This window comes from Liolophura sinensis, chromosome 10 (assembly GCF_032854445.1).
Source record: "Liolophura sinensis isolate JHLJ2023 chromosome 10, CUHK_Ljap_v2, whole genome shotgun sequence".
Lineage (NCBI taxonomy): Eukaryota > Metazoa > Mollusca > Polyplacophora > Chitonida > Chitonidae > Liolophura > Liolophura sinensis.
In genome coordinates this window covers 1,652,350-1,665,349 of record NC_088304.1, presented here as the reverse complement: position 1 = coordinate 1,665,349, position 13,000 = coordinate 1,652,350, and the positions used below count along the sequence as shown (strand labels likewise).

General features: G+C 38.8%; 1 protein-coding gene across 2 annotated transcripts; it reads left to right on the top strand.

Moving 5' to 3' along the window:
- Nucleotides 1-2,689: 2,689 nt before the first annotated feature.
- On the top strand, nucleotides 2,690-12,996 carry LOC135476172 (AH receptor-interacting protein-like). Of its 2 annotated transcripts, none has more exons than XM_064756104.1 (6): nucleotides 2,690-2,798; nucleotides 3,411-3,590; nucleotides 5,220-5,409; nucleotides 9,211-9,391; nucleotides 10,230-10,372; nucleotides 10,782-12,996. In XM_064756104.1, exons 1-6 carry the CDS (start codon nucleotides 2,700-2,702, stop codon nucleotides 10,982-10,984), a joined length of 996 nt encoding a protein of 331 aa, XP_064612174.1. In that variant the 5' UTR covers nucleotides 2,690-2,699; the 3' UTR covers nucleotides 10,985-12,996. The 2 variants fall into 2 exon arrangements, with proteins under 2 accessions (XP_064612174.1, XP_064612175.1); XM_064756105.1 differs by having other exon boundaries at nucleotides 10,230-10,465; nucleotides 10,782-10,808.
- Nucleotides 12,997-13,000: the final 4 nt, after the last annotated feature.

Here is a 13,000-nt window from a genome sequence, read left to right as displayed (position 1 = left end):
CTGGATCCTTTTTCAATGTACATAACTAAACGCAACATGTTCGACTTGGCTGTACTCAATTCTTATAAGTGTCAAGACATTGTAGAAACAAGTAAGACTCAAGGTTTCTGTTCCATAAATGTTAAATCAGAAGTTACCATATGTACAAATCATTTACCTCTATTCAAAACGTATGAAATCATGAAAATAGACCACGATAACATGTATTTGCTTATCATTCAAGTTTACATACTGTCATCATGGTAAGACTATCAGGGGAGACTACTCCATACCTCCATTGTAACTCATGCCAGTGTTTTAGTCTGACACCGCCAACTTGCGTGTAAAAAAGTAAATTAGGACTTGAAAACAACAGTGTTTTTTTTTTAAGTACACATGATTTGCCATTTGAGACAAATGGCTGCCATTTTTTCTCTTTTTTTTATAGTTTGACTCAGGCTTTAATTGTTCTGTATCTGCATTCGCCCTCTCACGTCCAGCAGGGATTTGTATACAAGCCAGAGAGGGCGGTATTGTCTTGTCTGCTACCACAATGTTATGTCACCTGTAAAACACCAGTGTATTAGACATTTAGAGCTTGATCCACCTCGCCCTCAGTACCCATTAACGCCCCCAGTTTTACGCCAATCTTGCACATTTAAATATGTAGGTATTAATTTTTGTTTACAATCATCCATCCAATTTTGGTGTAGTTTGCACCTCAAAGTTTTTAATTAACTGTTACATTGTTTCAGACTGGTAATTTTTCCACATTTGTAGAAGAATTTATGTTGTTTCCTTCCACCACCCCTCTCCCAAATCCCGTATATTGGCTGTATCATAATATAATGTATAGGGGATGGCATCCTAGCATATAGAGCTGCATGATATATGTAAGATTGTGCAGATAGACACAAACTGCTACATGGTAACCATGAGTAGGTTTTTAAGAAATGAATCAACAAATAAATTGATTTAGGATAATATTTGTGTTTCTTTTGTGTTTTATACTAATGAATGTTAAATGAGTTGCTTTTTTTTAAAGAGCAAGTTGTAATTAACCCTGCAACTTCATGGCATTAATTTGCAACTCTTTGGTTCATGCTGCAAAGAGTCCAGTTGTTTAAAAGAAAAGACAGCAAAAAATTCAACCTTAAGTTATTTTGCAAATAAATTTAAACAGTAACTTTTAGTCTGTAGTTATTACAAAGCCATGGGAGATGCTGTTATACAGAAAATGAAAACCTGATGTTGTGTCACCTTGTGGTCACATGGGTAAAAAGCAAAATAAGGTCTGGGTGACCTCAACAGAAACAGGTGCGAACTCAGATTATAGAAATAACTTTCAACTAGTTGGTTAAATTGATAACATGGAGATTCTTTTGATTTTTTTCATTGTGCATGATTTTGCTTAGTTTAAGTTGCATTCATGCAACATCACAAAAAATGATGCGGGATGCTTGATTGATACATTTAGTTTAGTGTTGTCTTTTGTCTTAAAACTATTTCTGATATTGTTACATCTCATTCTAATACTGTATAAAAACAAAAGGAACCAGAGTCCCAACGCACAACATACATTAAATTCATCTGAAATCACAATACACTGTTGAACCACTAGTCCCTAAAAGCTGAGTACACCATGTGTAGGTTTTAATGTTCAATGATGTCAGCTTTTGGTGCTACATGTTGACTTCATCTTTCATTACCTAGCCTCCTGAATGGTTAGAGCGTCCGCCTCATAGTCAGGGGATTGGGTCAAACCCAGGCAGGGTCATACTAAAGATTATAGTACTTGTTGCTCGTTTGGCACCCATCACTGAAAGGTTAGATCAAGGAAACAGGACTGGTTGGCCCGGTGTCGGTATAATGTGACTGGGTGGAGTTTGGTATCTTCAGCATGGTACCTCAGTTGCACCAGCACTTTGGTGGCATGGGTTCACCCTGCCACAAGAAGACCTAGAATATGACTGAGTTTTATGACTGAAAAAGTGTTAAGTATGACATTAAAACCTAAGCATACATACATACATACATTACCTATTGTCAAATTTTGGATCAAACTTTTTCCATAGGCTACTACCAAGGATCGGCCTATCTTATAGACGTCTTACGTTCAGATTTCAGGACGTCCGAGCTTGAGTTTATGAGTTTTGTTATAAGCGTGCCATATCTGACAAGGTTTGATTGTTTCAACTGAGCTCTGTAAATATTACTGCAGGTTTCAAAAGTGAATAATAAATATTGAAGCACCTGTCAAAGAGAAATGGTTAAGACTCGTTGCAACGTCATAACAAGTGAAAAGAGTGGGGGTAGTCAAAGAATACACCCTGAAGGCACTGATGAAAGAGAGTAATGTCTTATGTTTGGTAAATCAGCGTTCATAAATGTTCATGACAGATGTTGTTATGAGATAATGCGATCAGCAATAAAATTAAAACCAGGTTCCAGTTGAAGTTGGAAAAACGTCAGTGTGACTCAAAATGCGCGAAACTGTACGTTCATACCTTCTTAATCCTTTGCAATCCTGTACACATGTATGTTTTTGAACCTGATACTGTGAGCAATAATCGAACAATAATCAGTCGAATTTAGATCAAAGAACTGCTTCCGTGACGAAAAGCGTGTGTCACTTTTACTCGCGTTGGACTAAAGGGAGATCACTCACAACGTTGAATCTCGCCACAAACACCACAACGCGCGACTAGCAAACAAAAAACATGGCTGAAATTTTAGCAACTCTGCAGAAACAAGGCATATACAAACGCATTTTGCATGGCGGAGAAGACGCAATTCCTGTATTTTCACATGGATCTAAGGTCAGTAAATAGAAGCTGGTGAAATTCTATGGAAACAACTCTCTCAAAACCGTACTTGTTAAGATCCCTGACGACTGTCATCGGTGTTCACAACAACAACAGCTTCTGAATGTGATAGCTGAGTAAATTATCGAACGTGGATCGAATTAGAATGGACGTGATCGTCATGAGTAGAAATTGGAATGTAATAGGATTGTGGCAGCATGAAAGTAAGACATAAGAATGGACTTCGGAAGTTTAGTGGTCCAGTAGCAGACCCATTGTTCAAGTTTGATGTCAGACAACAGGATTAGGGTGGACGGAAAAAAGGAGAGCTTTAGAAGGGACTTGAAATTGAATGAATGGAGACGCCGAGATTCTCTTCATTGTATCTGTCACCTGATATAAAGAATTGAGATTTATGAAATTGAGGTTGCTTGATTCTGATTGATTCATCCACCTTAAACATTATAAAATGCTGAAATAGTGAGTCAAAGTGTGGTCAGAGTGGAGCGTCCAGTTTTTGGAGTTACACTATGTATTACATGAAACATCTCATTTGATCTACTGTACTACTCATTAAATATATCCCAGTTTGAATTCATTTTGTGGAAAATGTTTCTTCACTACCAGGCCACTTTCCATTATCGCACCACCCTTTGTAATGAAGACAAGACAGTGCTGGATGACAGTCGACGCCATGATAAACCCATGGAACTCATCTTTGGAAAACAGTTCAAATTATCTGTCTGGGAAACCTGCCTGAAATCCATGAAAGTTAAGGAAGTAGCGGAATTTACAGTGGAATCAAAGGTAAGGAGATGTAAGTCCACAGAATATGGAATCCACTTTCTGAATAGGCTTTGTTAAGAAATTATTCTCATATGAAAATACAGGGCAGGTATTACTAAAAATATAAAACCACTAAAAGACTGTGGATGAATCAAAAGTTTCTTATCATGAAATTATCGCCAATTTTCTAATATAATATGTGACATTTATTCCTAGCCTAAGAGTTAAATAGCCAGGTTGTAAGTCAAGTGTATTGTGACTGTGTATTTTAAACATGTTTCAGCATATTCTGTGTATGCATTGTATAGAACACATTCTGTTTGTAGATGTGTATAAATTGTGTAAAAAATATTTTGTTTGTAGATGTGTATAAATTGTGTAAAAAATATTTTGTTTGTAGATGTGTATAAATTGTGTAAAAAATATTTTGTTTGTAGATGTGTATAAATTGTGTATAACATATTCTGTTTGTAGATGTGTATACATGGTGTATAACATATTCTGTTTGTAGATGTGTACAGATGGTGTATAGCGTATTCTGTTTGTAGATGTGTATGCATTGTGTGTAACATATTCTGTTTGTAGATGTTTATACATTGTGTGCAACATATTCTGTTTGTAGATGTGTATAAATTGTGTTTAACATATTCTGTTTGTAGATGTGTATAAATTCTCTAGAACACATTCTGTTTGTATTTTATTTATTTGATTGGTGTTTTATGCCGTACTCAAGAATATTTCACCTATACGACGGCGTCCAGCATTATGGTGGGAGGAAACCGGGCAGAGCCCGGGGGGAACCCACAACCATCTGCAGGTTGCTGACAGGCCATTCTGTTTGTAGATGTGTATAAATTGTGTATAAAATATTCTGTTTGTAGATGTGCTTACATTGTTTATAACACATTCGGTTTGTAGATGTGTGTACATTGCATATAACATATTCTGTTTTGTAGATGTGTATAAATTGTGTATAACATATTTTGTTTGTAGATGTGTATAAATTGTGTAAAACATATTCTGTTTGTAGATGTGTATAAATTGTGTAAAACATATTCTGTTTGTAGATGTGTATAAATTACGTATGACATATTCTGTTTGTAGATGTTTATAAATTGTGTATAACACATTCTGTTTGTAGATGTGTATAGATTGTGTATAACACATTCTGTGTGTAGATGTGTATAAATTGTGTATAACACATTCTGTTTATAGATGTGTATACATTGCATATAACACTTTCTGTTTGTAGATGTGTATAAATTGTGTATAACACATTCTGTTTGTAGATATGTATAAATTGCGTATTTTCAGATTGTGTTTGTATTATCTTATTGCCTGTCTTGGTGCTTTGACGTATGAATGCTGTGTATTATGTCAAACAAAACGTTTACAAATAATAAATACAATGTACTCCTGTCGTATATTGTATCTTCGTTATGGCGTGGTTGCTCACAGTTCATCAGCTACAGATGTATACTATGTATCACAATCCATAGGTACCCAATGCACAACGGCATTAATCCGTGGAAGAATTAGGAATATGCAAGACTTTAGACAGGGACGTGTTCCTGTATTATATTACGGTTCCCAGTTTGGATTCTAGTTTACCTGTGGTTTTGCATCTTTCCTTTTTTTCTCCTTTGCTAGCATGTGGACTCGTACCCTGTGGTGGCTAAAAGTTTACGAGACATTTACAAGAAGCATGATCACAATCATTCACATGATGAGGAGAAGTCTCACCACTGCTGTGGGATGATGTCCATGGCAGAGAAGGGCATGGGATACGAGGACTTGGACAATCTGGTGGCTAACCCACAGCCTCTGACATTCACACTCGGTAACTAGGGCTTTTGTCATGCATGTAAGCTGTAACGTTCACACTCGGTAACTAGGGCTTTTGTCATGCATGTAAGCTGTAACGTTCACACTCGGTAACTAGGGCTTTTGTCATGCATGTAAGCTGTAACGTTCACACTCGGTAACTAGAGCTTTTCTCATGCATGTAAGCTGTAACGTTCACACTCGGTAACTAGGGCTTTTGTCATCCATGTAAGCTGTAACGTTCACACTCGGTAACTAGGGCTTTTGTCATGCATGTAAGCTGTAACGTTCACACTCGGTAACTAGGGCTTTTGTCATGCATGTAAGCTGTAACGTTCACACTCGGTAACTAGGGCTTTTGTCATGCATGTAAGCTGTAACGTTCACACTCGGTAACTAGGGCTTTTGTCATATATGTAAGCTGTAACGTTCATACTTGGTAACTAGAGCTTTTGTCATACATGTAAGCTGTAAGGTTCATTCTCGGTAACTAGAGCTTTTGTCATACATGTAAGCTGTAACGTTCACACTCGGTAACTAGGGCTTTTGTCATGCATGTAAGCTGTAACGTTCACACTCGGTAACTAGGGCTTTTGTCATACATGTAAGCTGTAACGTTCACACGCGGTAACTAAGGCTTTTGTCATACATGTAAGCTGAAACGTACATGCTAAGATGAGGAGAAGTCTCACCACTGCTGTGGGATGATGTCCATGGCAGAGAAGGGCATGGGATACGAGGACTTGGACAATCTGGTGGCTAACCCACAGCCTCTGACATTCATACTCGGTAACTAGGGCTTTTGTCATACATGTAAGTTGTAACGTTCACACTTGGTAACTAGGGCTTTTGTCATGCATGTAAGCTGTAACGTTCACACTGGTAACTAGGGCTTTTGTCATACATGTAAGCTGTAACGTTCACACTCGGTAACTAGCGCTTTTGTCATACATGTAAGCTGTAACATTCACACGCGGTAACTAAGGCCTTTGTCATACATGTAAGCTGTAACGTTCACACTTGGTAACTAGGGCTTTTGTCATGCATGTAAGTTGTAACGTTCACACTCGGTAACTAGGGCTTTTGTCATACATGTAAGCTGTAACGTTCACAGTCGGTACACTAGAGCTTTTGTCATACATGTAAGCTCTAACGTTCACACTCGGTAACTAAGGCTTTTGTCATATATGTAAGCTGTCACGTTCACACTCGGTAACTTGAGCTTTTGTCATACATGTAAGCTGTAACATTCACACTTGGTAACTATGACTTTTCACATACATGTAAGCTGTAAGGTTCATTCTCGGTAACTAGGGCTTTTGTCATACATGTAAGCTGAAACGTACATGCTAAGTAACTAAGGCTTTTCACATACATGTAAACTGTAACATTCAGAATCACACTTGGTAACTATGGCCTTTAACAAATTGTATCCTGTAACATTCACACCCAGTTACTGTGGCCTTTGACAAAGTTGTACCCTGTAACATTCGCACTCGGTAACTGTGGCCTTTGACAAAATTGTACCCTGTAACATTCACACCCGGTAACTATGGCCTTTGACAGAGTTGTACCCTGTAACATTCACACCCGGTAACTATGGCCTTTGACAGCGTTGTACCCTGTAACATTCACACTTGGTAACTATGGCCTTTGACAGAGTTGTGTCCTGTAACATTCACACTTGGTAACTATGGCCTTTAACAAAGTTGTATCCTGTAACATTCACACTCGGTAACCATGGCCTTTGGCAAAGTTGTATCCTGTAACATTCAAACTCGGAAACTGTGGCCTTTGACAGTGTTGTACCCTGTAACATTCACACCAGGTAACTGTGGCCTTTGACAGCGTTGTACCCTGTAACATTCACACTCGGTCACTATGGCCTTTGGCAGAGTTGTGTCCTGTAACATTCACGCTCAGTAACTGTGGCCTTTGACAAAATTGTACCCTGTAACATTCACACCCGGTAACTATGGCCTTTGACAGAGTTGTACCCTGTAACATTCACACCCGGTAACTATGGCCTTTGACAGCGTTGTACCCTGTAACATTCACACTTGGTAACTATGGCCTTTGACAGAGTTGTGTCCTGTAACATTCACACTTGGTAACTATGGCCTTTAACAAAGTTGTATCCTGTAACATTCACACTCGGTAACCATGGCCTTTGGCAAAGTTGTATCCTGTAACATTCAAACTCGGAAACTGTGGCCTTTGACAGTGTTGTACCCTGTAACATTCACACCAGGTAACTGTGGCCTTTGACAGCGTTGTACCCTGTAACATTCACACTCGGTCACTATGGCCTTTGGCAGAGTTGTGTCCTGTAACATTCACGCTCAGTAACTGTGGCCTTTGACAAAATTGTATCCTGTAACATTCACACTCAGGAACTGTGGCCTTTGACAATGTTGTACCCTGTAACATTCACACTCGGTAACTATGGCCTTTGATAGCGTTGTACCCTGTAACATTCACACCTGGTAACTATGGCCTTTGACAGAGTTGTACCCTGTAACATTCACACCAGGTAACTATGGCCTTTGACAGAGTTGTACCCTGTAACATTCACACCCGGTAACTATGGCCTTTGACAGAGTTGTACCCTGTAACATTCACACCCGGTAACTATGGCCTTTGACAGCGTTGTACCCTGTAACATTCACACCTGGTAACTATGGCCTTTGACAGAGTTGTACCCTGTAACATTCACACCCGGTAACTATGGCCTTTGACAGAGTTGTACCCAGTAACATTCACACCAGGTAACTATGGCCTTTGACAGCATTGTACCCTGTAACATTCACACCCGATAACTATGGCCTTTGACAGAGTTGTACCCTGTAACATTCACACCCGGTAACTATGGCCTTTGACAGAGTTGTACCCTGTAACATTCACACTCGGTAACAATGACCTTTGACAGAGTTTTTACCCTGTAACATTCACACCCGGTAACAATGACCTTTGACAGAGTTGTACCCTGTAACATTCACACCCAATAACTATGGCCTTTGACAGAGTTGTACCCTGTAACATTCACACCCGGTAACAATGACCTTTGACAGAGTTGTACCCTGTAACGTTCACACTCGGTAACTATGGTCTTTGACATGTTAAGAATTTAAATTGTCCAGTGCAGGCCTGTGAAGGGAAGGTAAATTTTATTACATGTTTCTATTGTTTTATATGCACTTTGATGATTCTCATACAGAAAGAAATATCAAATATTTATTATTGTACATCATTGTATGATACATGGTACACCTGTTATTGAGTCCAGTGTATTTGATGAGCTAAGCGTCCAGTTCATCAAGCAGTGTTTTGTTATCTTCCCAGTATATTAAACAAGTAATCAGCACGTTCGCCCGTTTGTCCATATCTCTTAAATCATTTCATGCAAATGCATCTCCTACAGTTTTTACTGTACTGACTTTTGTGAATTTTGGTGGCCTGATGGGGATTGTTATTCAACAATGATTTACAGAATTACCTCCCTTTCATGATATAATCTTATCCAGGTTAAGCTGAGGAAGTGCTTTTGAACACAACACAATGGATTCTCACAAAGCTTTGCAGATGTGATGAGAACATATGTAGACATGCACAAGGCATTTTTGGTTTAATTCCAGGAATTACCTGCATTCATCCTGTAATCTTTTCCACACAACCCGTCTTCAGCTTCACCTCACACGGTGGTTGGTGAAAGCTCCCACACAGAAAAGCCCTTAGCTAATTAGTGGAGCAACTGTGGGATATGCTATGTTCTGACGTTGTTTTTCTTTTGTTTGTTTTTTTTTTTCTTTTTGTCAAGAATTGTTGAAGCTTGAAGCTGACTATGACAAGGAGGCATGGGAAATGAGCGATGAAGAGAAAATAGCAGCCGTCCCTCAGCTGCGTGAGGAAGGAAACACATTGTACAAAAACAAACAGTATGATGAAGCTGTGGAAAAATATACCAAAGCTATTGGAATATTAGAACAGTTGCTATTAAGGTAAGGACAATACAGCATTTCTTACAAAGGCTCTACATAATGTCTACATAATTTTGTTGTTGTTGTTTTTTTCATTGGATACATTATTTACCAGCAAAGCCATTTTTAAAAAGTTAAACAACCTACTCAAATCTTGCTGACTTTTTTTTCTTTCTGCAAAGTAACATGCAATCAACAAAGTCACAAGAACTTTATAAAAATTATGTTGTGTTGTCTGGTGTCTTTGGTACTTCGTTGGCGATAGCACTTTAGAGGCATGGACGTAATAGACACAGTATATGTACACACACCTAATGACTCTTCGCCGTCATATGACTAAATCGTTGTTAAGTACAGTGTAAAAACATACATAGTTACCGTACTGTTTATAACTACGAAATCAAGAAGTGTGTGTGTGTGTGGGGGGGGGGGGGGGGGGCGGTGAAGGGCCTGCGTGGCTCAGTCGGTTAGCACGCTAGGGCAGCGTAATGACCCAAGAGTCTCTCACCAATGCGGTCGCTGTGAGTTCAAGTCCAGCTCATGCTGGCTTCCTCTAGGGCCATACGTGGGAAGGTCTGTCAGCAACCTGCGCATGGTAATGGATTTTCCCCGGGTTTCCTCTGCTCGGTTTCCTCCCACAATAATGCTGGCCGCCGTCATATAAGTGAAATATTCTTGAGTGCGGCGTAAAATACCAATGAAATAAATAAATAAATAAATATATAAGAAGTGTGGGGGATATAAGTGTTATTATAAGACTCCTGGCGAAGCTTGTAATAAATTTTCAAATTTGCCCTAAGCTTGTGATCACTAAATCTGACTTCGTTCACTCTACCATTGTTCACTGTCATTGTTCCAGGGAGAAGCCTGGGGATGAAGCCTGGGTGAAGCTGAATGAGCTCAAGGTGCCATTGTTGTTGAACTTTGCTCAATGTAAGCTGGTGCAAAAGGACTACTACCCTGTGATTGAGCACACATCCACAGTGCTAGACCAGCAGCCAGGTATATGGGCAACCATGCAGGTTTCACTGAAACAAGTTACTGCAACAAGTCAGTATGCGGAGCAGTAACTAAATGTGACTTTAGTGAGATTGGGTGAGCAACAAGTCAGTGTAGGGAGCAGCAACTCCATGTGACTTTAGTGAGATTGGGTGAGCAACAAGTCAGTATAGGGAGCAGCAGCTCAATTTCACTAGTGAGATCAGGCAGTACTGATGTGGTATACCTCATTATTATATGCAAAGAAACCATTGTCATACCTCTTAAAGTAACAGTACAAGTTTGGTAATTTTTTTTTCATTTTCACTTTTGAGCTGTTAAATGGGCTGTATAAAAAATATGGTGTGTTTTTTTCCTGAATGCTGGTGTCTACATATGATAAAATTGACAACATTTGCTTGTATATCTGCAGATAATGTGAAAGCTTTGTTTCGGAGAGGAAAAGCCCACGTGGGAGCCTGGAACCCTGATGAGGCCCGTCAAGATCTGCAGAGAGTGGCGGAGCTCGACCCCACTCTGGCTGGTTCCGTTAAGAAAGAGCTGGCTCACCTAGACCAGCTACAGAAGCAGAGAGATGCTGAGGACAGTGCCAAACTGAAAGGGAAACTGTTTTAATCGGTTGACTGCATAATGACATCATTTCATGTGTTATCCGTATGGGTTGTGCATTGTGGGATTGAAGTGGGCAGGAGTGCAAAATGGAAGACAGAAGTGTTTTTATACAAAACTGAGAGAAAGGTGGTAGCCTTGGTGCCTATGAAATTCCTTTTCTGACTTTTTTTTTCAGCTTTCTGAATGTGACTTTTGGACAAAAGATGTCCATGCTGCATGAGAAGATCATGGGATTCTGCTATGTCTCTGCATGCCTTTCTTCCTCACCTTCTGAGAAAGTTTTATAGAATGCTTGGATTTTTTTAAAGTAGTGTTTCCAAAAAGTGATACACACATTTACCTTATAGCATTGTTGTTGAAAGTCAGCGAATCTATTAGGGAGGATGTTTGGTACTATTTGCAGGACAGTATGGAGAGATGAAGCTGGCTTCTGTCACTCATCCAGAAGTGGCCATTGGCTGTTATAGGTCACATGTTCTCTTACCCCACTTTGTATCCCATGATGCACTGCTATGTATTATTATGAGTGTACATATTTTATTTGTGTGATCACCATTCAGCCGTTTTGATGGGATTCTAGTCTTTCAGCAATATTAATCATTGATTTGAGACAGCTAACAGAACTTATACTTTATGTTGTTGATATTGTCATAGTAGGTCAGTTTTCACTGTCAACAGATGAACAAGTTTCTCATGTGTAGACTGTCGACAAATGAATAAGTTCCTTATGTGTAGACTGTCAAAAGATGAACAAGTTCCTTAAGTGTTTTTGTTAGCTAAGTTGATGATACAAGTTCATTTCTTTATTTATTCAAGTGGTATTTTATGCCGTAGTTAAGAATATTTTACTAATATGATGGCGGCCAGCATTATGGTGGGAGGAAACCAGGTAGGGCCTGGGGGACATCCCCAGGGCTCATTTCGCTCAAATACAGAGTCATGTCATTATATGCCACATTGCAGAACAATCAAACAGATTAGTGCTCAGGGATCAAGAAATGAAGTAATATTGAGGGGATTATTGTGCTGCTTGTAGTGTGAAATACAGCTTGGTGGTACCAGCAGCAATAAATGACAATACCAGCAGCAATAAATGACAATACCAGCAACTATAAATGACAATCTACTCTGTCTGACCTCTGAAATACTGCTGGGTGGTACCAGCGACAATAAATGACAATCTACTCAGTTTGACCTCAGAATTCATCCATGACTGTTACTCACTTTGCCTGATTCTGAGAAGTCTTTTGATCTTAGAAAGGTGTCTTATACTATATTTGGAAGGTAGGATGTCAGTTTTAGCACCAAAAGTAAAATGTTCTCACCAGTATTTGACTCTAAAAATGCACTTTCTTGGACAGATGCTTGAATGAGTGAGTGCTTAGGGTTTAATGTCATACTCAACAAATTTTACTCGTCACATGACGACAGATTTTTGAAGCAAATACCCAAAATTTCTGTAAAGACTGACTTGCGATTCTGGAGTCACAATTTTTAATCTGGACACAGATTGGCTGATGTAAGAAAACCATGAAAGAAAATTCATACAGAAACTGGGCAGCCATAAACATCAATGTCAATGAAAATATCACCACAGCCAATCACAAAACCTTATTCTTGTACATGTATTTTAAGTATACCACCAATTTGCTCTTGAAGCAGAAGAGCAAAGATTTCATTGCTTTCAGCATAAGTCAGTGAGCAGTTTGTAAAAAACATGAATTTTCTCAGTTTTCACACATTTTCATGTGTACTTATGTTGTACTTATTCATTGTAGTTTGTATGCAGAATTTGTTTGTATATATGTTTGTTTTATATATATGCATGTGTTTTAAAACTGCTTATGGAGAAATATTTCTTTGCTTTAAAAGCAACATCTGGCAACATAAAGTTTAGAAATAAAATTATGTCAAGCTTATGACAGCATTATTAAGTGAAGTGATAAGTAAAGGAAAGTTATAATATAAAAAAGTGACTTGCAAAGTTTTGTGAAAGTAGCCACAGAACAGCAACTGAGA

Excerpts from the sequence above, each read along its gene's own strand:
- LOC135476172 (XM_064756104.1), top strand. The coding sequence starts at position 2,700 with ATGGCTGAAATTTTAGCAACTCTGCAGAAACAAGGCATATACAAACGC. Across the intron at positions 3,591-5,219 it reads AATTTACAGTGGAATCAAAG|CATGTGGACTCGTACCCTGT; the intron begins GTAAGGAGATGT and ends CTCCTTTGCTAG. Across the intron at positions 9,392-10,229 it reads TTAGAACAGTTGCTATTAAG|GGAGAAGCCTGGGGATGAAG; the intron begins GTAAGGACAATA and ends TCATTGTTCCAG.